The sequence below is a fragment of the Phalacrocorax aristotelis genome, chromosome 13, assembly GCF_949628215.1.
Source record: "Phalacrocorax aristotelis chromosome 13, bGulAri2.1, whole genome shotgun sequence".
NCBI classification, from domain to species: domain Eukaryota; kingdom Metazoa; phylum Chordata; class Aves; order Suliformes; family Phalacrocoracidae; genus Phalacrocorax; species Phalacrocorax aristotelis.
The window spans coordinates 10,390,283-10,414,492 of record NC_134288.1 but is presented as its reverse complement, the minus strand read 5'-3'; the positions used below and the strand labels follow the sequence as shown (position 1 = coordinate 10,414,492).

General features: G+C 51.0%; 2 protein-coding genes across 12 annotated transcripts in view; one reads left to right on the top strand and one right to left on the bottom strand.

Annotated features, from left to right (window-relative positions):
• The window catches only part of ZBTB46 (zinc finger and BTB domain containing 46), a 60,732-nt gene extending 46,031 nt beyond the window's left edge, over positions 1-14,701 (top strand). For all 9 annotated transcript variants that reach the window (XM_075109258.1, XM_075109262.1, XM_075109260.1 and 6 more), the window contains 2 exons: positions 3,360-3,535; positions 9,440-14,701. In XM_075109258.1, coding sequence (XP_074965359.1) covers positions 3,360-3,535; positions 9,440-9,826 — 563 coding nt within the window. In that variant the 3' untranslated portion in view covers positions 9,827-14,701. The remainder of the gene's footprint in view (positions 1-3,359; positions 3,536-9,439) is intronic.
• Positions 14,702-15,206: 505 nt separating this feature from the next.
• Positions 15,207-22,877, bottom strand: SLC2A4RG (SLC2A4 regulator). 3 transcript variants are annotated; one of them, XM_075109269.1, is made up of 8 exons: positions 22,779-22,877; positions 18,822-19,003; positions 17,773-17,882; positions 17,446-17,690; positions 17,139-17,239; positions 16,759-17,023; positions 16,588-16,667; positions 15,207-16,501 (listed from the first exon to the last, which is right to left on the bottom strand). In XM_075109269.1, the coding sequence occupies exons 2-8, from the start codon at positions 18,896-18,898 to the stop codon at positions 16,390-16,392; spliced, it is 990 nt and encodes a 329-aa protein (XP_074965370.1). In that variant the 5' UTR covers positions 18,899-19,003; positions 22,779-22,877; the 3' UTR covers positions 15,207-16,389. The 3 variants fall into 3 exon arrangements, with proteins under 3 accessions (XP_074965370.1, XP_074965368.1, XP_074965369.1); XM_075109267.1 differs by lacking the exon at positions 22,779-22,877 and adding an exon at positions 20,905-21,098; XM_075109268.1 differs by lacking the exon at positions 22,779-22,877 and adding an exon at positions 20,686-20,817.
• Positions 22,878-24,210: the final 1,333 nt, after the last annotated feature.

Genomic DNA, 24,210 nt, shown 5'->3' with positions numbered 1-24,210 from the left:
TGACTTGTGGGTGCATATATTTAACAGTACTGTGAAAACGTTAACTCTGCAATACAGTTATTTTTCTAACAATGTTGTTATTTTTCAGATGTTTACTTTTGTAGATACAAGGACTAAATATATGGCTATTCAGTAAAAAAATAGTTTTCAATAAAACTAGAGCTGCCAAAACTGTTCTGTGACTATTTTTAAATATAGGCATACTAGAAGCTGAAAATGTTATCTCAAGTGATTTTAGATGAATACAGGCAAAAGTAAGCGTAAGAATCTTGAAATCAGAAAGTGTTACAAATATGTTGTTGGAAATATATTTGTGTTGGAGACATAAAAGTGTAGATGGCTATTTGTGTGTGAAAGGAGTGTGCCAGCGTGCAAGTTGTGCACCCAAGGTCTGGAGTTGCCTTTTCAGCTCAGCCTTGAAGTGAAGGGACAGGTACGGACAGTAAATGAGAGGAGGCGTCTGATCATTTAGGAAATGACGGGATCAGGTACAATCTGCCGATGCAGGAAATAAGGGATTTTTGTGGTATTCTCTTCTCTGAAGAAGCACTTTTGCTTTGTAATCTTGGTATCTGGTTGCTGTGAGGTTTTCTGTGTCAGCTTTTTCCAGAGTGAGGTGGTTAAACCTGACTTGCTGAGCAGCTCGTCCTGCTAGTTGTGGTGTGCACGTGCAGCATGTTTGTGTTGATTAGGCCTGGACTTGGCCTTGGACTGGAGGAAGGAGGGTTACATGTCCCCTCTTGACTTCCCTTAATCAGCTTATAGCTTGCTTACCTTGTCTAGACTCCATAGTAATAGGTTTATAGTGATCCTGGGGAACATAAGTGTTTGTGTAGCCTGTCACTAATAATTGAACCATTACACGGTCAAACCGGATGCATATTTATCATAAATAGCTTTGCATCATAAAATTGATACTTGCTTAAGACTTTCCTGTAGAAGAAAGTGGGCTCCTTGCCTCTGATTGTACAGACAAGGGGGTGTCAAATCCAAAGGAGAAAGTAAAGCAAACAATACTTCTGTTAAATAAAAGAGAGTTTTCATATTCTGTTTTTAAAAAAGGAAAAAATGTACTGTAATTCAGGAGTTAGGCTTGGGGCAGGAGAAGGGTTGTGCGGCCCAGACGAGTTGTTAGGCTATCACCAGGAGCTTGCACAAGGCTCTGGGCGTCAGGCCATGTTGAACTGTCTCCTCTGGGAGGTTCCCAGCGCAGTGCAAATCTGTCTGTGCAGAGTCACTTGAAACCAGCCCTTCAAAATTCTGCCTCATCACAGTGAGTAATCTCTACTGATGGGTGAATAAAATATTCTTAGCATTCACTTTCCCTGTCATCAGTATTGCAGCCACGGCCCAGGTGAGGGTGAGTAGGCTTTTTTTTTTTACCTTGGGCTAGAAAATTCTCTTGATGGCTTTACAAATGTGCTGGGAGAAAACCTGCCAAACCACCAAAAAAAAGCACCTGTAGGATGGACCACTACAGTTGCTGAGCAGCCCAGAGCAGCAAGTTAGGAGCATGAGAAAAGAATATAAGACTACTAGATCCAATTCAAACTGCCAGAGGGAGTAGTTTTTCCCAGAAAGTTACCCATGTGGAGGATGTGTTTAATGCCAAATAGTCAAAACAAATGTGAAGACAAAATTCATGTCATGGCAACTTTTAAGATCTTGAAGCATACTTTTAGTCTGCATTAGAACAATAAAAAACTTCTTAGAGTACTTTCCTAAGATGAGCTTGTGTTGAAATGTTTGCTCTGATTATGAAGGGTCATGTTACTCTGTTTAAAGATGTCTCTTCGTAGCATCATGTAGTTTGCACTTTTACATGAGTGACAAATGTAGTTACTTTTCGTATTGTTTTATCTGTATTGCAAATACGAAACAAAGTAAATTTTAAAAACAAAAGGAAAAAGAAGCCCACAAATCAGACATTAAAGCAAACAACACTGTGTACATGGGCCTAATGACTTTCTTTAAAAAGCCAATTTTTAAGTAGCTGTTTTCAGGGTACAGTGTAACTCCCAGGGCATTATCTGTGGTGTACTGAGCGCATGCAGTGCGCATTCAGCTGGTAAGGCATTCGTAGCAAATAACATTTCAATAAGCACCTAAAAATATTGCAAAGTACTCAATATGTTAGAAGCCGTATAGTAGGTCTGGTATTTCCCCTGTTCCCTTAGCGCTCCTACATAGACTGTTTTCATTTACCAAAAGCCATTTACATACACGATAGCGTACTTGAGGTGATTAAGTAGAACTTGCATTCTTTCTCCCCACCCTCGTTGTTATGTAAACAATATATTGCTTTGAGAAATTACAGTAATTAGGAGAATAGTGGGTGAAAATTATCATACTAATGGAAAAGAGTAGAATTATTAGAAGGTGGAGATTTAAAATCACATGTATGTGGACAGTCACTTCCAGACTTACAGTGGGTAGGTGTCTTCAGGGAATAGCAAATATACTGTGTTCACCTGCTGTAGTTTGCATATTGTGCTTTCACTTTGTTTGGAGGAGAAATACCAAGGCAGCTGCCATGTGAATTCTTCTGGCAAATTAGACCCTTGGGCTGTCGATACTGTACGCGTCCCCTGTGTCCGCTTTCAGTGTGCTTCTAAGGAGATGACAAGAAGAAAAGAATCAACAATGTCAGAATGACTTCAAAGAATTCATCCCTTTTCTAGTTCAGCAAAATACAAATTGGGGGGACAGAAAAAAAGTCCATCAAGGGCTATATGCAGTTGTCTCGTAAGGAGGCTTGCAAGGGTCGTGCTGTAATTCAACATTGTGCATCCCTTTATATTTCTGTATCCATGCTGCAATGGTAATACTAGTCGAGTTGGATAATGTAGTGTGTGTTTGTCGTAACTGTCCTCTTCCTTCTGGGTAGACTTTCTCCTGCAGTGTGTGATGATGTTCTTACATTACCCCGTAAAGAAAACTAAAGCATGCAGCACTGTTGGGGTGTTAGGTTTGTGTTCTTCTGTTCACGGCTAGCTGCTACTTCTACAAATAACAGTGTTAGAATTTTAGATCTTCATATTTAGGATAATTCATTATAATAAAGAATTACAGCAGATTGTCAGCCCTCTTTATTTGCATTTAGCAAGCATGAGGCAATGTGTGTTACACACTGTTGCTAAATGTTTGTGTATTGGCTTTTTCAAAAGCTTCTCTGATGAAGGTACTTGAAGTTCTTAGCTTTAATAATATAAGTGCAATAACACAGTATCAGGATTTAAAAAAAATTTAGATGGTTAAGAGGTAAGAGGGTGATTTCACAGTGAACTAATTTAATAGTGAAATGGTGAGAAGACTGAGATGTTCTGAAAGTAATCTGCGTGTTATGCTTGCTCTTACAGTCAACGAGTTCACAGTCATCAGGAAGAAATTCAAGTGCCCGTACTGCAGTTTTTCGGCCATGCATCAGTGCATCCTGAAGAGACACATGCGATCCCACACGGGAGAAAGACCCTATCCCTGCGAGATCTGTGGGAAGAAGTTCACCCGCCGGGAGCACATGAAGCGGCACACCTTGGTAAGAGGGCAGGCATTGGGTGGAAACGGCTGATTTGTTCAGGTTAGAGATAACAGGATTTTCATCTGGTTTAGGTCTGTATTTTGCTTTCCCCTTTGGGACTTCTCTGAAGGCTTCTGCAGTATCTTTTTTCCCCACCTTTCAAAGGGCCCGTGTCTTGCTGCCTGTTCATCCAGAGCTAACCTCCACCTGCCCTCCTAGCTCAGCCAGAGGTTCCTGAGCTGCACAGCTGAGCCATCAGCGCTGCCCGGGCTGAGCTGGCCTTGCAAACCCAGCCTTGCTCTCCAGCACGGCCTTCTCCTTCCAAAGCAAGTCTGACTGGTGGGGAGAGCCTGGGCATTAGGGATGGGAGGTAGAACCGCTAATGCTGTCTTCAGGATGGAAAGAGGATTTTCTTTTTTCTAATAGATTGAATGTCTCGATGCAGAGAGCTTTAAAATAAGTTGCTCCGCAAGGAGAATTGGAGACAAAGCTACTCTGGTCTGGCAGTGCATAGTTATCAAAAATAACGTTACGTCACATTGAAGATGACTGCTCAAAACTGATGAGGAGGCTGGCTGGTGCCAGTGTCTGGCTTTTCACAACTTCTTCAGAAACAAAAGTTTAAGCTGTTTTGCATTTTTTCAGGGGAGAATTAATTTGCCATCCTAAAGCGGTTTCTCAAAGCTTGGTGTAGGGGTGATATTGTGGAAGAGCAAATAGTTTCTGTGTAACTATTTCAGTAATACATGCCAGCAAGCTCTGTTGCCCCTTTAATCTTGTAGAGAAAACTTGAATTTTTTTTCAGTACTGGGGGTATGGTGGCTGTGAGGTTCCAATACAGTGAGATATTGGGGAAAAAAAAATAAATCATGAGTTGACAGTTTCAGTGACTAAGAATTTATTTGTTGAGGTCATTTAAATAACTTTTTCATATTTGTATCATCTCTCTATATCATATTTATATTATCTGTTAAATTTTGAATGTAAAGACTATCTTACTGGAGATGGTGTGCTTAGACTAGTTAATGTTTTCCTGCTTGTAATTCTCAAAAAGCCACAAAGAACTTTAATGTCCTCATCCCCGTTCTGCCAGCGCGTGCATCCCCTTGCATACCTCCTTCAAAGGCAGTTTAATAGCAGTAACGCAAATTTGGTTCAAGTGTAACAAAATTTGCAGTTCTTCTTCTTGCTCTATAAATTTCTATACTAATGAGAATCAGCGTATCTTTACATGCCATGGGGAAGGCAGGAAAATACATTGTACATTCTGAGGTGATCTGCAAATTGTTAGTTCTCGGTTTTTTGCTGCTGGAATCATTCTGAGTGAGTGACTTGGTTCTGTTGAGTTTGAGGTTCAAGTTCTCTGTAACACACAGGGAGATGAAATCAGCTATTTGTGAACAGGGACAGGAGAGGATATGTCTGTCTGAATCTCTGTATGACTTCTTTTATGTCAGGAATTAAGTTAGTTAAGATAATACCAGCTAGATTACAAACTTCTAGTGCCAAATCCTGAAAAAAGTGTAGCACTGACAATACCGATTTGTTTTCATTTCCAAAAAGCCATAAATTACTCTGAGGTATCTTGGCATAGATGCACTAAAGAAAAAAGGAGAGGGATTTGGGGTTTTTGGGGGTACTGTTGTAAGGAAGGCCTCAGAAAAATTCCAGTTTCATTATTTATCTGAACTTTCTTTTAAAATGAAGCTACAAAAAGGGGTGTTTTCTTATATGCAAATGACACCGTGATCTTCATTTACAAAAGCAGTCATGCAGGCTGTCTGAAGTGCTTGTGGCAAGATTAATTGATGGATCCTGGAGCACTGTGTATAGTTCTGGTCCCTGCTATACAAAAAGGATGTGGACAGGTTGGAAGGGGTCCAGAGAAGGGCCACCAAGATGATCAAAGGACCTTGAAGCCTGCCATATAAGGATAGGCTGGGAGAGCTGGGTTTGTTTAGCCTTGAGAAAAGGAGGCTCAGAGGGGATCTCATCACCATGTACCAGTACTTAAGGGGCAGCTGCAAAGAAGATGGAGACTCCCTTTTTACAAGGAGTCCCATGGAGAGGACAAGGTGGGATGGACACAAGTTGCTCTTGAGGAAATTCCAGTTGGACACCAGAGGGAAATTTTTCACAGTGAGGACAGTCACCATTGGAATAATCTCCCCAGGGAATGGGTTTGACTCGGCCATGTTGGACACCTTCAAGAATCGTCTGGACAGGGTGCTGGGCCATCTTGTCTAGACTGTGCTCTTCCTAGGAAGGTTGGACTAGATGGTCCTTGAGGTCCCTTCCAACCTGGGATTCTGTGGGATTCTGTGGGATTCTGTGGGATTCTGTGGGATTCTGTGGGATTCTGTGGGATTCTGTGATCCGTACACTTTGCTTGTCTTATTATCTTACTTCCTGTGTGTATGACATTTTGGGGCTTAATTGTCAGCTCTCAGGTAAATCTGTAAAGACGAGCGCTGATGTGCATCAAATAAAAAGACATGGTATAAAAATAACGTCTAGGAAAAGGAAGTAGGTTTAACACACCAAACCCCATGTTTCTCTCAGTTCCTCAACTGATAACCAAAGACAAAAGGGACTATTTTAGTTTGTTTAGCTCAAATTAAAAAGCATATTTTATAGTCTTTATAGAAAATTTAAATTTAATAGAAACCCTGTTTTTCTTTGAATTGGAATATTAAAGTAAAAACACGATTTTCTTTCTACTATCTCTATACCTCAAGTGATACTTCCGTGGAGTGGCAAGAGCATAAACTGAGGTTTCTCGCCCTGTTGCAGTGAACGGCTGTGTCCAGAAGGAAGCGCTACCCCTGTAATAACCTCAAGGTTTTCAGCTTGAAAAAAACTTAACCAAAGTTTTCTTAGTTCTAGTTTGAAGTGTGATTCTAGATATACTGAACTTTCTTACCTCATCTGTTGCAGCATCGCAAGTGACTGCAAACTGCTTAAAACTGGCAGGATAAATTTAGTTGGGAAGAGTGGTTCTCTTTGCACACTGAGTTTTTGTTTCCTCACAGTAGCATTTTTAATTCTTTTTCTTGTTTGTTTTATTTTTGAAAATCCATAGTGAAGTTGACTATTATTGCAGGCATTGCACCACATATGCAGCTTGCTCCATCCCTGCTGCTGTTGCAAAAGCATGTGCCTTTTCCTGGGAAGGGCTGCTGCCCGGCCCGCTGGAAGCCAGTCGTCCTCTTGCAGCAGATACTGGTGCATGGCATGGTTTGGCAAGCGGTGCTGCCCGCACCAGGCAGGCGGTTAGCCCCAACCCCCTGCACCGGGATGATCAAGGGGCTTACATGACGAGTTGCTATGGTGTTCAAAATCCCGCCATCTACTACCGCTTCCTTCCATGCGTGTGTGTCCATTCGGATGAGTGCCCAGCCATCTGCTCGGGGGACTTGCCTGCTCCCCGAGATGCCCCTTTGTGATTTCCTTGGGTTGTTGGGGTTCTGGTGTTCGGGAGGCAGATCCAAGCAGAGAGCTTAGTCCTGCTGCAAGTGAACAGATTTCAAGCTCTGTTACTAGTTTTGCAGGAGGGAACACCTTGTTGTGCCACCTGGTTGCCTCCATCATTGTATTTCTCAGACCTTTCCTTTTTTTTTTTCTTTAATGTTTTTTCCCCCCAGAAATTTAGGATGTTGTCAGCACAATGTTTGACCCTCTCTCTCTTGGAATATTGATATTTAGTCAGTTGGAATATGGTCGGTCTTTTCGGCTCCAGAGGGCCAAATGCCATTTCTGTGTTTAGTACTTACTAATTTGGCGATAAGGGAAATAGGATTAAATTTCTGCTCAGCTGCCTCCAGTAATACGGTTGGCTGCGAATATCCTGTCTAAAACTTGTTGGTGTTGGAAAAGAGGGAGAGAGGTGATTAGTTTTTTTAACAGATATTTCAGTTGTCCATTGTTTTAGTACCTGTTTCATAATTTCTTTTTTGTATGGCTCTTTTAGCCCTTATTCTGCACCCTTGACCACCTACTGTAATCTTAATCAGCTTTTGATGCCTGAAAATCATTCTCCTAACAGTTAAAAATGAGCAACACCTATTAAGCCTGTTAGATGGCTTTGACCAGCCCTGTCCAACTGCTTTTATAAAAAGCTTACCTGTAGTTTAAAAAAAAAATACAGTGACTTTGTGTGATGCAGTTGAAGAATACATCGCAGGGACTAACTCAGAGCAAGGAGAACCTGAAGCCGGAGCACATCAGAAGAGCTCGCAGGCTTTGAACGCGGTTGGGACCAGTGCAATACAAAGCTTGAGCGAGTGTCCTGTGGTAGTGAGGGCTGAGGGGGTAAGATGGGTCAATTTGGGTCTTCCCAAATACCTTTAGCTCAGCTGGGTATTCCAGATGAGCAGTGAGTGCAGGGTTATGGAGAATCTGGTTGTGAGAGCAGGCAGTCCCATGCTGGGGCAGGAGCGGGGAGCTGCCCTCGCCAGGCGGCTGGCTTAAAATAAAAGGACGGACTTCTCCACGCAAGGTGCATTTAACGAGCAAGACCTTTCCTACAGGCCGTTGTGAGCATGAAAAGAATAAATGAGTTAAAACAGGATTAGGCAGTGGCAGTACCTGCCCAGAGGCTCTGGTTGCTGATATCCTGCACGAAATTCCTTGCTCAGGTCAACCACAAATCACTGGTCACGGACAGCGTAGTACAAGGTGGATCCTTCTCTACTTCTACACTGCTGCCCAAAGTGTCTCCTGGTGATCAGTGCCAGCAACAGGGTGCGGGCCAAGGCAAGCTCCTGGGCTGTCCCAGTGTGGCGTTAATATATTTAAAAATAAATAATACATTCTTTTTTTTGTGTGTGTATATATATATGTATAATATATATTGGTCAGCCCTGAAGTAGTCAGGCACTTGGACTAAATGGTGGTTGTAGGTCCCTTCCAACTGAACTATTCTATATATAAATGAAATCTCTATATATATGTATTTTTAATATATTATATATATTTATTTAACATATATATACACAAGCGTGTGTGTATATATATATAAAAAAAGTATGAAAAAAGTACCTGATGAGGCTCCTCATGGTGGAATTCAGGAGTTCTTGCTGCACTGGTCAGCTGTTTTCTTTGGGAGAGGAGCAGGTGAACATTTTGAGCAAGCTCCTTGCCTTCTACACATGACAAAAGTAGCCAGCAACAGATTTCACCTTTGATTAGCTGTTTTTGAGCTTCTCAAAGTATGTCATTTTGCTTTTTGTGTAGTGAAGTTTGAATCCTGAAGTGATTTCTGGTATCCCACAGAGCACTTTCCCACTTACATCTTATTCTGTAAGTGTGATAGCTCTGTATGCCTGTTATTCTCAGACATAAAATGCAGCATGGTTTATGGAATAGAAACATTTGTGACAAACCATTTTTCAGCCACCAAAGTAGTCAGAGATAAGGTTAGAAGAGCATTCGGCTGCATGTTTTTAGAGATACAGATGTGTTAACAGTGCTCCTAGTCTTTGGTTCTTGGCAGCAATGGGCTGAGGAGCGAGACGGCAATATTAGCATGATGTTAACACCGGTTTCTTTGTGGGCTGTTCTGCAGAGAGCTGGTGCTTGGGGCTGGTAGGGCTTTTCTTTTTAAGATTTTCCTCATGGTGATCGTGTAATGCCAGTATTGCACCCCAGAAAAACAAAAAGGGGAGAAAAAATTAAGTGATAAAAGTTCTCAAAACTATGAGTTTGATGATCAAAAGGCAGTCTCAAAGGTACTTTCCATTGTATGACGCCATTACAGGGTTGAATTAAGCATGGTGTGTTCAAGCTCAGTGATGAAAGCCCGTGACTACCTTTGGCTACAGTGGTTTTGCCTTTGCAGAGGGACAGGGGAACGTGCCCTTCCCTGCAGCTCTCCATCCATCTCCTTTGGCATGAATGTTTCTGATCGTTGTCCTTTTCCAGGTCCACAGCAAAGATAAAAAGTACGTCTGCAAAGTGTGCAACCGAGTGTTCATGTCTGCAGCCAGCGTGGGGATTAAGCACGGCTCTCGCCGCCACGGGGTTTGTGCCGATTGCTCTGGTCGAGGCATAGCTGGTCACCTGGACCACAACGGAGGAGACGGCTCTCCAGACGAGTGCTACCCCGGGGAAGGCCAGTACATGGAAGACCCAGATGACATCAAAGTGGAAGGAGACGAGGAGATGGGAGATGATGATGACATCAAGTGGAAGGATGATGTGGGAATGTCACAAGATGATGTGATTTTAGATGATGACAAAGATGTCGACTCTCCGCAGGACCAGGACAACTCTGGAGAGAACGACAAGGATTTTGCCTGGATTTCTTAGGGATTTTTTTGTTGTTTTTTGTTTTGCTCTGTTGTTTGTAGGGGGAGGGAGGGTGGGGAGGAAGGAGTATGTTGGAAAAACTAAGTAGCCTTGTTGTCGTCCATGTGTGCAAAATAACTTGTGTTTTCTAAACAAGTCCTTCTCTGTTCCACTCAGATACTGTCTTAGCAATGTCGCTTCCAGCGACGTAACTGACTTCGCCTTCCCCCTTCTCCTTTCATGAACAATCCCGACCGCGGCCGCCCCTCCGGCCAAGCCAGCCAGGTTGCATGCAAGTGAGGTGGAGTTTCTGCAGGTGTGAGCGCTGTGCGATGGGGAGGCTGGGTGAAGCATGAGTCCTTGTACCCTTCCCACCCTGAACTGAACACTGGGTTGATTCTAGTGTCCAAAGCAGGGGTATTTTTGGTGGTGGTTGGTTATATTGGGTTGGTTGGTTTGTTTGTTTTTTTTAACACCTTGTCTGTGTGCTGAAATCCCAGCAGCAGTGGAATTACAAGCTAACATTGTGAAAGCAAATTGATGTATGTGTTGGAGGGCTTCCTTGATGATACAGGCCTTTGCAAAGTTATTTAAAGAGAGTTTTTATTACTTTTTATGGAGCTAAATCGATCAAAAGGCAAGTCAGATTACAGCCTTATGAATTACTGTCTTAGATTCTTAGCTTCCAAAAGCATCACCATCAAAAAAGAAAGGATATGGTATTTCTTGGACCTACTGGCATCTTACCCACATCCCATCTTCCAGCCTTGGTTATTCGCAGTCGCTGAAATGCGTATTGGTGCTTCCAGAAGCACCCTTTGCTATAAAAGACACAGGTAATTATCTACCTGTCATTCTTCCCTGCAAGTATCTTCACTTTCTCCCTTTGCTCAGCTGCCTTTTTCGTAAATATATGCAAACCATAGCAAAAACGAGGCATTTGGCAAAGTGCAGGATGAACTGGGAAGTGCAAGAAGCCAAGGTGAGGAGATCCCAGCTGGGTGAAAATCTTGCTGCTCCTGTCCCGTAGACTTTGCTGGGGCCAGGAATTTAGCTGGGTGCATTGTTCTTCCTTGCCAAGCTAAAAAATGTAATTCATCATTGGTAGGCATAACGCCTACTTAATTCATGACAAAAACCTTCAGTTCTAGCTGCACTGGTTACATGTAAATTTCCAAATAAACTTTTTTTTCCTTTTTTTAAAGAACCACCAGGTTTGGTTTTTTTCCCCCAGCATCTCCTAACAGAGCCTCTGGGGCTGCTCCAGGTAGTTGGATTCTCCTTGTTCACATCGGCCACTGTTGCCTTCTTCCAGCTACACCTAAACAACAGCAGCAACAAAGCGTGTTGGAAGTGTCTTCTTCCTGTGAAGCAGCTTATTTCACCCTTCACCTCTTTGCTTCTGGTGCTTTTTTAAAGAAATAAAAAAAAAAAAGGTGAAGACCTCACTCCTTCCTTGCTGTGGAACAATTGTATACAGTGTCTGTGACGGTGGTATCTGGAAACCTGCCACGAAAGACAACCTGTTACCAGAAAGCCAAATGACTTAACGGTGCTATTTTCCTCCCATGGTGGGGCAGGCGAGCGGGGTGGCGAGCGTTCTTGCAGGTCAGGTGGTCCTTAACAAAAAGCGTGGTTCCACCCAGCAAAAGAAATAAAAAGTATATTGTACAATAAACCCCAGTAAAGCAAAAAATCTTGAAGGATTTAAGCCCCTCGGTGCCGGGATCTGGTGGAGGATGGTGGGAGCCTTGGTCCTGGCACCTGCAGTAGCTGGATCTTTATTCATTCCTCGATTTAAGTTGCATCCTGGGTTTTAGTGTTTGATGCCTTTTTCTGCTCCTTGGTTCCTTGCAAACGTTTGCTGCCGCCTTTCTGTGTGCATCATCCTGGTTGATGCTAACAATTGCCGCCTGGGAGCCTCCAGCAGCTCCCAGGCTCCTGGTCGATTGGTTTTAGTGCACGTCAGTGATTTGGAAACCTGGGTCTTTCCTAAAATCCTCTGTTTGGCTTGGTGAGGCCACACGAGCACCATCGCTGCTGCTGCTGCTCATTAGGACTGAAGGGGTTAAGGGTGCTTTTAGCCAGTGAGAGTGGATAACTCTCTTCTTTTAAATACTTAAAGAATAGAGCTGTAGGGTCACACAGAAACATTTCTATTAAACTTTAAAAATCTAATTTTGCTTTTTAGCTTCTTGTAACGCCTTCCTACTGTATTTAAAAAGATATAAACAAACCCAGTATTTTACGATTGGACCTTTGTACACTTTTTTCCCCAGCAGTTGTAGCAGCTGGGGGGTCCCAGGGCGAGGTCGCTGTTTCATTACCCTGACTTTTGCCTCTTGGAGCGCAGGCTCTGTATTTATTGTCATTTATCCTGTAAATATGGAGGGGGGGTAGGGGGTGTCTGAGGTCCTGAACTTGCAGCCTCACCTGTTACATGTAGACAAATACATACAGTACTTTAAAAGATATCTGTAGCTTTGCTTTTTGTATGTAAAAATCTATTTAAAAAAACTTTAAAACCCAAACTGTTCAAAACCCCCCGGTTTCTGTGACATTCCATCTTGCCCATCTACTGCGATGCCGGTGTGTGCATCTGCTGTTCGATCTTCCGAGGAGGAGCAGGAGATGTTGGTCCGAGCCCTCCTCTTCCTCACTCCTCCTTGCCCTCGCCCTTGGGTGACTCGATCTTTGTAATCAGAGTTATGGGGTGCTTAGCTTTACTTCGCAATTCCTTTGGAAACATTTCATATTTTCTTTTCTTTCCTTTTTTTTTAAAGGGTGGGCAGCAAGGCGGGTGGCTTTCAGAGTGTTTCCCAGTAGTGTCACTTTGAAGCTCTTTGAGCCGAGGATGCAAAAAGTAAATTGAAAAAAGGAGAGAAAAACAGAAAATCCACGTAAAAGCTAACATTTACAATGTTGCCATTATAATCTAGCACATGCTTCTATATTACTAACATAGACTATATATACCAAATAAAATCCTTCTAACACCTGACGTATATTTTAAGTGCTTTGTTTTGATGGAGGCATGCAGATTTGGAAATGCAGGGATTAGTCTTTAAACTTCTGTGCTCTGGCTGGTGCTTTGAGGTTTGGGTTCAAAAAAGGAATTTGGGCGCTTTTTTTTTGATGCTGAAACTTTATAAAACTTCATCAGTTGCTCCGTGCGACCGGACCTCTCGGGATCCTCTCCGGACGCCTCTCGGATCTGCTGCCTATGCAAACTTCTGCTCTTTGAGATTTAAACAAAAAACCGATAACTCTGCCTGTTCTATCCAACACTAGCTCAAGTAACCTCTAGCATCTCGTCTTTGTATTTCCCTTCAGGGCTTTGTATACTTCACTGAGGTTCCCTTTTTTTAATTTTTTCTAAGTATATATATATGTGTGTGTGTGTGTGTATATAAAGATTTCATTTCAAAAAACTAACTCCCTTATTGGTAAAAAACTGATACGCTTGGTCTCAGTAACTCGCACCTCTTTTTTAAGTATTCATATGTACCTGTAAATGTTCCTCCCTGCATCTATTATCCTCATTTTTTTTAAGTACGGAAGCGTGCCGGGAGTACAAAAAGCATTTCGAGCCGTGCTTTGCGACCGTCTCGCGCAAAACAGGGTGCGAACAGCCTCGTCCTGCCCTCGCCCTCCAGAAGTCCTCGAGGAACGCACCAGGTCACGCACGAGGTGGGCCTTGTCTGGAATTGCTTTTGGAGAATACCTTAATGAAGACGAAAGAGGTTCTTGCGAGGCCTTCCGTCAGTTTGGTTTTTCCAAAAATGTTATTTAAAAATCATAAATTACCCAGTTTTGTATATTTTATGGTCACCCGAGAGCCTCGCAGCTACAGAGCGATTTTTGTGCCGAGGTGAGAGGGGGATGTGTCTAATGAAGGTTGGCAAACTGGCTGTCTTTTTTATTATTATTATTATTTAATCAAAAATCAGTGGTTTGGACTACAAAAGGAATATTTTTCGTACAAAAGGAAACCCGCTCTAGCATTAGTTCCCATTTTATTTCTTCTCTCAACTCATGCCTTTAAATATTCCGCTTCTCCAAAGCGAAAGCCACGTTGCTTTGGCGTTTGGGGGTGTGTGTGTGTGTGTGTGTGTGTGTGTTTTGGGATCGATGACCTGGTTGGGGGCTCGGTTTGTGGCCCCAAGGGAGTCCCCGTTCCCTGCAGGGCTGAGGCTGAGCCCCCCCGGGCACCCCCATCCCCGCCTCCACGCGTCCCAGTTTGCACGTCGCCCTTTAGGAAAGAAACTCCATGAAAATAATGCAAAAACTGGAATTTTTTGCAATATTATGAAAGATAATCTTATTTTAGCTCATTCTGTGACATGTGCAACTCCTAAGAAAGCCATACTTAATGGTTCTTTTTATTTTTTAGATTCTATATTGTGTTTTGAATTTCTGCCTTTTTTTTTTAGTTCTGCATAGTAAGAGTGCTGTGTGTATGCTTTCATATATATTTATTTTTCAACGTGCTTTAAACCTGTCTACAAAAATAAAGCTAAAGAAACAAATGAAAAAGGACAGTGTTTGAAGATTGTTGATTATTTTTTTTGCTGGGAATATTCTATATTATACTGACTTTATATTAATTATTATAAACCTGTGTTTGTATTGAAGATGTGTTTAATATTTTGGGGAGGTTGAGGAGATTTTAGTAACCAGAAGTCAGTGGGAGAACATGGCTGTGTTGTACTGATTTTCTGTAAATGTAGTTCAGGTAAATATGACCTTATTTTCTAGTTGATCTCCCGGTTTTTCGTCTGCCTGGGCATGCCGGAGGCGTGCCTCTTGAGTATAATTACTTTGTGATGGGATTTAGCTTAGACATACATGCAAAAAATCAATCAGTTTCAATAAATTGGGAAATTGCTGCTACAATTTTGTCTTGGGGTTTTGGTTTGGTTTTTTTTTAAATATTGTATTTTTCTCCTCGTCGTGCATGTACGGACAGGCTGATGACGGAGCCGTCCAGGGGCCGCGGGCACCACCCAGCTGCAGCCCTGCGATGCTGCAGGGCCGTGCACCCGCCTGCTCCTGGGCACTGCGATGGGGCCACTGTGGGGTCCCTGCTCCCCCAAATCCCCCCTCGCCCCCACGGGGAGCCTGGCTCACCCCCAGGCTGAGGGTGACGCCGCCTTTACCTTTCCCATGCTCTTCCCCCCGCCCCAATGGGTAAGCGTTGGTGGCAGTTTCCTTATTTTTAGGGCTTTATTTGAAAATAAAATACTCCTTTTTGCCCAGCTCCATCCAGGGAGGATGCACAGGGTGACACCATCCCCAAAAGATGCGGGATGCAGGAGGAGGGTGACAGCACCAGCTCTGGGGCTGCCCCCCCCCCCACAGCGCAGAGCCTATCTTAAAAGTAAGCAAAGACCAGTAAGAATTTAAAAAAAAAAAAAAAAGAATCCAAATATTTATTTTTTTTTTCTTCTGGATCTCACATCTACTCCCCGTTGGCGCCACGTTGGGGACAAGCGGGGGCCCAGCCTGGCGCAGAACCGTCCCAACCCATGGGGCCGAAGCGGTCTGACCCCCTTAAAGGCAGGGGGGGACCCTGCACAGGGCGGGCGTCCCTGATGCGAAGGGAACCCTCCTGCAAGCGGGGGTACCTGCCCCGGCGTGGCCCCGGGTGCGAGGCTGGGCAGGGGGGCAAGGCCACCCCACTGTCCCCATCCACCCACAGGGAGGCATGGCCTGGCCAAACGCCATCCTGAGCCACTGCCCGGGCAGGTGGGTGACGGGATGAGAGGGGAGAAAGGGTTTGGGGTGAAAAAAGGGGGGTTGGGGGGGGAAGGGGTTTGAAGAGAATAAAGCCCCTTAAACCCCCCAAGGGCTGGAGGCATTACACTGCTGCAGTGCACTCTCATGCCCAGGGAGGGAGTATTTAAAAATATGAATTTTCATATATTTTATTTAAAAAATAAAAACACAAAGAAAAAAAAAGAAAAGAAAAAAAAGAAGTCTCTTTGTGCAGTTTGGCTTAGTGCAAATGGGCGCATTCCTGCAGGCACTTCCCAGAGCATTGCCCCGGCAGGAGCAGCTGCTCCCCGATAGGAAAAATAGAGAGAAACGATGATACAAAGAGTAAAAACCCCCTTCGGGGGGGGCAAGGGGGGAAGGGCAGGCGCCCACCTCTGCCCTGGGCACTGGGGGCCCCCTTGGGAGCTGATGGGGGGGGACAGGAACGGACACCGCCTTTTCTGAGCCCCCGCTGGCTGCAGGCACAGCTTATTTGAGCGATGGGCAGCCCCCAGCCCTGGGGGTAGACCCTAACCTGGCACAGGGAGGGGGGCTGGGAGCAGCCGGCCGCCCCCCACCAGCCCCTGCCATGGTGCCAGCAAGGGGGGGACGCAGATTTAGCTTATTTTCAAAGGAAAAATAGGAGGGGGAAGAGCTCCGTGGCGGGGGCAGGAGGCTGTGTGCATAAAGCTTTTGGGGGGGGCCGTTCCCTGAGTCCGGGGGGGCCCCGGGGTGGCGGGGGGGGCACAAAGGCACCTCAAGTGCAAAATGTGCAAGAAGGAGGGAGCGCCGCCATGGCAGCACCGGCAGCGCCGGCGGCACCAGCGTCAGTCGAGGAAGCGCTGGCAGGCCTTCTTCCAGCGGCACGCCGTGCACCACATCTCCCGGTTCTCCATGCCATACACCTTGCGGCACTTCTTGGCCTCCCCCCGCGGCCTCCTGCGGGCAGAGGGGACACGTCATGGTGTGGGGAGGACACACGGACATGAGGGGATGGGGTGGGGGCGCGGATGGTGGTGGCTTACCTGGGGACAGCGGGTGGCTTGGGCGGTGGCGGGGTGGGCGTGGTGGGGGGCACCGGTGGCCGCAGAGGGGCCGGGCAGCCCTGCCGAGGGAGGACACGGCCACACGTCAGAGCCGGAGGGTGACAGTGATGCGGCGAGCAGCGGCCCCTCCATCCCCATCCCCCATCTCACCTGGTACGCGTGGTCGGTGTGGATGTGGCAGAGGCCAGCGGGGGCCAGGGGGCTGCGAGGGGAGGCCAGTGCCGGGTCGGGGGTCGGCAGCGCCGGTGGCACCGGACCCTGCACCTCAGGGCCGGGGAAGGTGGGCGGCACCGAGGAGGTGGGCGAGACGGGTGTCAGGCTGGAGAGCCCGTCTGTCAGCGAGTCCACATCCACGTCCAGCTCCGTGTAGTAGAAGTCCTCCTCGCCGTCGCTCTGCTCGAGGTCGGCTTTCCGGCTGCGGGGAGAGCAGGGTCTGGCTGGGGGGGGGGGGCTCTCTCCCCCACCATGGCAGGACCCTGCAGGGGGCACCAGGGGGCCTGGGGGTGTCCGGGTAGACCCCACACGCTTACCCAAGGTGCATGGTTCGGATGTGCTTCTGCATCCCTGAGGAGCTGCTGAGGACTTTGCCACAGCTCTTCCACAAGCACTTGAACATCACCTTGGTGGAGTTCTGCAGCAGAGAGGTGTCAGGCTGGCAGCCCATCCCCATCCCCAACCCCACTGTCATCCCCAGGCTCATCCCCATCACCGTCCACATCCCACAGTCATCCCTGGCCTGCCGTCATCCCCATCCCTAACGTCATCCTCCCCTTCATCCCCATCCTCATGATCCCCATCCCAACCTCAACCCCATCATCATCCACAGCTTCATCCCACCTTCCTCTTCCGTGGGATGGGCTCTCCGAAGACGAAGTGGGTGCTGTCAGGCTCGTCGGGGCCCTCGTCCGGCAGCGGGGCAGGCAGGAAGGTGCTGGGGACGTGGCTGGAGAGCGGGGGCGATGGGGTGGAGGGGGTGGAGCGGTCGCTGGGAGGGTCCCAGCTCCAGTCCCCGCTGGTGTTGCTGCTGCTGCTGCAGCTGGAGGACATGGTGGGTGCCTCCTTCCAGACCTCACTGCCGGGTTCTGGTGAGGAGGAGGAAGGTCAGGTCCTGTCATGGGACACGTGTCCAGGGATGGTGAGGGGAGGACAGGGGCACGCACTTACCTGGGGCGGGGGTGGCTGGCGGGTGACCAAGCACCAGTGGGCTGGTGGAGAGGCTGGTGAGCACCGTGGCCGCCATCACTTCGTCAATGCCTGCCTTGCCCGAGAGCTTCCTGCCAGCGAGAGCAAAGCGGGGGGGCTGCAGTGAGGATGGACATGGCCCCCTCGGACCCTTCATCCCTCTCCATCATCCACCAAGGTGCTGGGACTCCCTACTCATGCTGTCTGGGTCTGCACCCAACACAGGGGTGGCTTGTGTTTGGGGGACAGGGATGGCACAGAGTCATGGTGGCCACACTGTGCTGGGGACATCACCACGTGCAAAAGCACCCATGGGTGCCCCATCCCCTGCAGCACCCTTAGATGCCCAGCTGACCCAGGCATCATCCCAGCAGCCAGACTGGAAACCCCACTGGGCAGCAGTGCAGGCAGCAGTGAGGCAGCAGTAGAGGCGGCCAGCCAAAACGCCGCTGTTTACCACTCCAGGGGGGAACCCTACAACCCTACGCATTCGTGGGCAGCGCCGCGCTGGAGGGTACCGGCACCTGCATCCTGCCACGAGTGCCGAGAAACGCAGGGTTTGCTTAGCTGGGGCCAAACAACTTCCTGAAGCGGAAAAAAAAGCCCCAAAACTATTAAAAAATTAAATTTAGAAAAAAAGTGAGAGGTCAGGAGCAACAGAAGCCATTTTGCAAACTCCTCATGCCATGGGGATGGATAAATAGGGCACTGGAGAACGGCGATGCTCTCCAAGCCCTCAAGTAGGCAAAGCCTCGCCAGCGCCAAGCACCGCGACCACTCGTGGGCTCGTATATGGTGCCTTGCTTCATCACCCAGCGGGGCCATGGCCAGGCAGGGCCCTCGGTGCTGCCGTATGCGGGACAGCCGGTCACAGTCGGAGACCCCGGCGCTGCGGACGAGCGGCCAAAGTCCTCCTCTTGCAGCCAGCGGAAAAAAATCCTGGCTCGCTGCGGTGAAGCCGGCGTCGGCGGGAGGTTTCGCCAGGGCGGTTGCAGTCACCGTTGCCCATCCCACCGCCATCGTGGTCCTACCTGTGCCGGGGCACGGGGATGTACGCCGAATGCAGCGCCAGGTATCGCTCCAGCCCGGCGTCCAGCACCCGCAGCATCGCTTCCCGGCTGGCCGGTTCCCGGCGTGGCAGCAGCTCCCCCAGGTGTGGCAGCCAGCCCTCAGCTCCCGCCGGCAGCCCCCGGCCGCCGCAGGGGAGAGGAGCCTGTGGGAGAGATGGTGGTTGTCACCAGGGGATCCCCGGGGCAACAGATCCCCTGGGGATTCCCCTGACCTCGGCAGGGAGTGGAGGCGGTACAGGGGAGCTGGACTAGCGCCTGCAGGCAGGGCTGCAGTGGCACCCTAATGGCCGCTCGGTGGGTCCCTCTGGGGTAGATCCCAGGTGGATCCCACCAGGTCGCAGCTGGGATCCACCTGGGATTTCCCTGGCGCTCTGCAGAGGCGAGAGCAGAGAGCATCCTCCTGTGAGGCTGGTCCCAGCGCTGTCACCTGCCAGCTGAGCGTCAGCAGCCAGTGGATCCCTCCCCAGGAAGATCCCCAGGGCCAGAGTGGGGATCCACCAGGGATCTCTGCAGAGCCAGAAGACCTGACACCCTCCTGCAGGGTGCCTCCAAGGTGACCGCATCCACATGCCACATGACAGCACCGAGCAGATCCCACTCTGAGCAGATCACGCAGGATCGAGCGGAGATCCCACAGACCTCTGCAGAGCAGGGAGCAGGCTTGGCCCTGTCATGCCAATTGGGAGACAGCAGCACCCACTGACTGAGCACGGGCACGAAGTGGATCCCACTCCCGGTGGATCCCAGGTAATCTCCCTGGAGCTGGGCTGGGGCCCCATGGGGAACCCCCGAGAAGCAGGGAGCAGCCCTTTCCACCGGCTGACCCAGGTCAGCAGCACTTGCTGGTCAAGTGTGGTGACCAGCTGGATCCCTCTGCAAGATGTACCTGGGCAGATCACCCAAGGCTCAGATCTGCGCCGAGCCTCGCAAAGGAAGGAGCCAACTTGGTGAGCTCCTCAGGGCTGCTTCAGGACAGCCGTGTCCATTGGCCGACTGTCAGCACCAAGTGGATTTCTCCCTGGGGAGACTCCTGGAAGATCCCAAATGGCTGGGATGCAGCACAGATGCCCCTGGAGCTCTGCTGAGCAGGGAGCAGACAGGGTCTGCTCCAAGAGATCGCTGTCCTCTGGCTGCATGGGAGCACTGAGCAGATCCCTCTCCAGGCAGATCACAAGCAAATCCTCCAGAGTGGGGCTGGGATGCTGCAGGGATCCCCCTAAGCTCTGCAGAACCAGACCAGGCTGCTCCAGGACGGCAGTGCTGCCTGCCTGCATGCTGGCGCTCAGTGGATCCCTTCCCAGCAGATCCCAGGCAGATCCTCTGGGACAGAGCTGGGATCCAGCAGGGATCCCCCTGCAGCTCTGCGGAGCAGGAGCAGACTGGGCTGCCCCGAGCCAGCAGCGCCCGCGGGTTGGCTGAGTAGATCCTTCTCCGGGCGGACCCTGAGGGGATTCCCCAAGGGCTGGGATCCAACAGGGATCACCCGAGCGCTTCAGGGAGCCGAGCGGGCTGCTCCAAGGGAGGAGCATCCAGGGGCGCCAGCGCGGAGCGGATCCCCCGCTGCAGACAGATCCCCCAGGCCTTTGCCGAGCTGGGACCACGGAAGGGGAGCCCACAGAGTGGATCCCCACCCCGGGATCCTGCAGGATCCCCCCCCGCGCCCCGCCCCCCTCAGCTCGGCCGAAAACCAAGCCCGATTTGCCACGGGAATCCAGCTGGGATCTCCCTAGCCCTGACCCACCAGCACCGCCGGGATGGATCCCTCTCCTAGCAGATCCCAAGCTGGCTGGGATCCCCCCCGGATCCCCCCTCCGCTGGGATTTACCGGGCGCCGATTCCCGGGGGGAGAAGCGCCGGCCCCCGGCAGATCCCACCGGGCGGGGCGGGGGGGGGCGGCCCCCCTCCCCCGAAGTTTGTCCCCGAGCGGCGCCATTTTAGCGGCGGGGAAAGTTTCGGGCGGGCCGCTGTCAGCTGTCACCGCCCCCCCTCCCTCCCTCCCCTCCCCCGGCTCCCCCCCGGTCGCCGCCGCCACCGCCCCCGGTACCTTCGGGGCGGCGCCGCCGCCGCCGCCGCCGGGTTGGGAAGGAGGAGGCGGCGGAGGATCGCGGCGGCGGCGGCGGGCAGCGGGCAGCAGCGCCGTGGGCGGCCGCGGGGGCTCCATGCGGGGAAGCGGCGGCGGCGGCGGCCGCGGCCGGGCCCGGCGGGGGAGCGCGCTCCGCCGCGCGCGGCCCGGTGTCGGCGCCGGCCAGGCCACGCCCCCCACGCCCACCGCCATTGGTCAAACCGCCCGGGTTGGAACGCGGCCGCCGCTTTCGACGGTTTCTATTGGTTTCGGCGAGCTGCCACTTTACGCGCCGCGACACGCCCCCCCGTCGCGACACGCCCCCGCCGCGACACGCCCCCGCCGGCAGCGGCCATCTTCACGCGCCCCGCCCTCCGGCGCCCCGCGCGCTGCCCGCGGGGCCCCCCAAAAACCACCCCCCCCACCGCCCCTTCAGCCGGCCCTTGCGGTGCACCCCCGTTAGCTGCGGGACTGGGAGACTGGCAGGCCGCCCCCGCAAAGTCGCCAGCCCCCCGCCCTCCCGCCAAAGCCGGGGCTCCCCGAAAGTTGCAGGGTGTCCCCCAAAAGTTCTGATTTTATTATAATAGGGCGGAATTAAGGGTTTCCCCCGAAACTCCGGCGTCTCCGCCAGCTTGGAGGATCCCGCAAAACTTCTATGGCTCCTTCAAAGTTACAGGGTTGAAACTCAGAGTGTTAAAACTTGTGGGGTTCCCCCAAAAGTTGTGCCCTCCCCCCAAATTATGGGGCTTTTGGGGCTCTCCAGAGGTTGCAAGGCTCCTCACAAAGTTATACATCCCAAAAGTGAGAGGGGTCCCGCTGAAAGTTCCCCCCCAAAGTTTTAGACCCACTGGAAGTTACAGGGCTCCCCTAAAGTTATAGGGCTCTCCCATCAGTTAAAGGGCTCCCGTAAAAGTTACAGTGTCCTTCTGCTGGGGGGGGGGGAGTGTCTGGATTTTTGGGGTGGGAGGGCAGTTCCCAGCAGGAGAGGGGTCCCCAGCCCCACACAGGTTGGGTCAGTCCTGCCCTCCATGAGGAAACACTGTCAAAAGCCACCCAGAACAGCAGGGCTGGCTGTGGGGTGCCCGGGGTGCAGGGGTTACCGGGGTGCATAGGGTACATGGGGTAAATGGGGTACACGTGGTGCCTGGGGTGCAGGGGATTCTCGGGGTGCATAGGGTGCCCAGGATGCATGGGGTACATGGGGTGCATGGGGTACTGGGGTGCAGGGGGTGCTCAGGGTGCCCTGGCTAGCTAGCGCCCACCCACGCTCTGCTCATTGCCTGCCCCAAAACCCGTGGGGCCACAAGCACCGTGTTCTGGTGTGGGGCCGCCCAGGCCCTGCTGCTGTTTGATTTGCCAATGTGCAGCCTGAAGGCCAGGACAGAGTCCGTGTGGCTGTCCTGGCTGGCGGCCCCTGGCTGCTCCCCCACTGCCGTCCCCACCGGCAGCCCTGGGCTGGCTGACTCGTGTGTTTCCCGTGGCTCAGGGCCATGGAGGTGCTGGGGCCAGCATCCCGGGGAGCCCCTGCCTGGGGAGGGAGAGGTGGGGCAGTGATGCCCCCAGCGTGGCAGACAGGCAGGAGCCCTGGGGTGCTCGGCCACCCCTTGTCCCCTGCCTTCAGGGGTGGCTGGAGGTGTCACCTCTGCCCTGTGCCATGCCTGGGGGCAGGTGCTTTCACAAGTGTGAAAAATACCCAGCAAACCAGGAAAGCCCCTGTGTGCCCAGCCAAGAGACCAGGTGTCACCCCGCCACAGTCACCCACGGGTCCCCTTGCACGCCACAGAAAGGGGGGGAGCGGCCAGACGAAGGGTATCATCCCCCCAGGAACTGAGGCACCTGCAGGGCCCCAAACCTACCCAGGCTGAGCCAGGGCTGCCGGGGATCGGGGACCAGGATCATTCCCAGCCTCAGCTCTGTCTCCCCGGAGGAGTTGGTGACCAAGCCCGGCAGCACTGGCAGCAGGCAGGATGCCTCTCCTCCCCCCGGAGTTATGATAACCAGCCTGGGCTCTGCTGCAGCATGTCCCGGGTGGTGGCTCCACCGGCCGCCCCCCGCTCTGGTTTAATCGTTAACGCTGGCCAAAGCGCTGAGCTGGCGGCTCCAGCAGCTTCAGTGTTGTGCAACTCCTGCGAGCATCGCCTGCCCGTTGCACAAGGGCTCCCACTGCCACCAGCCTGACCCCCCCTTCCCAGGCAGGGTGGCATCGCGACACCACATCCCTGGGAGATGCTCCCGTGGTACCTGGTTGCCCTTGGCGGGGCCGGGGCCGACTCTGGGCTGGGCTGTGGTGCCCGCCTACCCCATAGTATTGCAGAGGGAGGCAGGGCCTTGCCTGCGCTGCCTGTCTCTCCTGAGTTGCCTGGCAGCCTACTTGTGGGGTACAGAGCTGCAAGGGGTGCAGGGCCATAGGGGGTATAGGGCCATAGGGGGTATGAAGCTGTATGGGACTGTACGGGGTCCGGAGCCATATGGCGTGCAGAGCTGTATGGGTCTGGAGCTGGTTTGGGTGCGGAGCTGGTTTGGGTGCACAGCCGTATGCTGCGTGCAGCCATACAGCGTGCAGAGCCACCTGGGATGTGGATCTGGGGTGCACATGGGGTGCAGAGCCACACAGCGTGTGGATCCTCATAGTGTGCAGCACCACGCAGCATAGTGTAGAGCACCATGCAAAGGCATGCAGCATGCAGTACATCGTGCAGCACTGTACAACACCCTACAGAGTGCAGCACTGTATGGCGTGCAGCACAGTGTGCAGCACCCTACAGTGTGTGCTGGGCTCCTGCTCACTCCCCCTTGTGGGAATGGCACCGTGCAGCGCCGTCCCCTCGCAGCGCCGTCCCTTCTCAGCACCATCTCCCCGCAGCGTGATGGGGAGCCTGGCCCTGAGTGGGCTTGGGTCAGTGGGGAGGAGCAGGCAGCCTGCTGTCCCCTGCGACAAGGAGGGGTGCTCCCGGCCCTACCCACTCCCCTCATTCTGACCCCAATCTTCCTGGCCAGACCACAAACCTCAAGAGAGGTTTTGGGATGGATCCTTCATTCACCACACAGTTTTTGAGCCTCCAGATGGGGCTCTGGGCACATTTTCTGTCACCCCAAGGACTGGGCAGTTGTTCTCGTATTTAAATGGGAGTCTGGCTCTGCACGGGAATGCTGGCCAAGCATGCAGCCCTGCACATGGGGCTTTTCCTGCTGCTGTTGGGGCAGGTTTGGGAGACGCTTTGGCCACCCCAGCTCAGCGAGAGCAGAAACTTTCCCTGGCGCAGGTGCAGCGCTGCGCTGGGCCAAGTC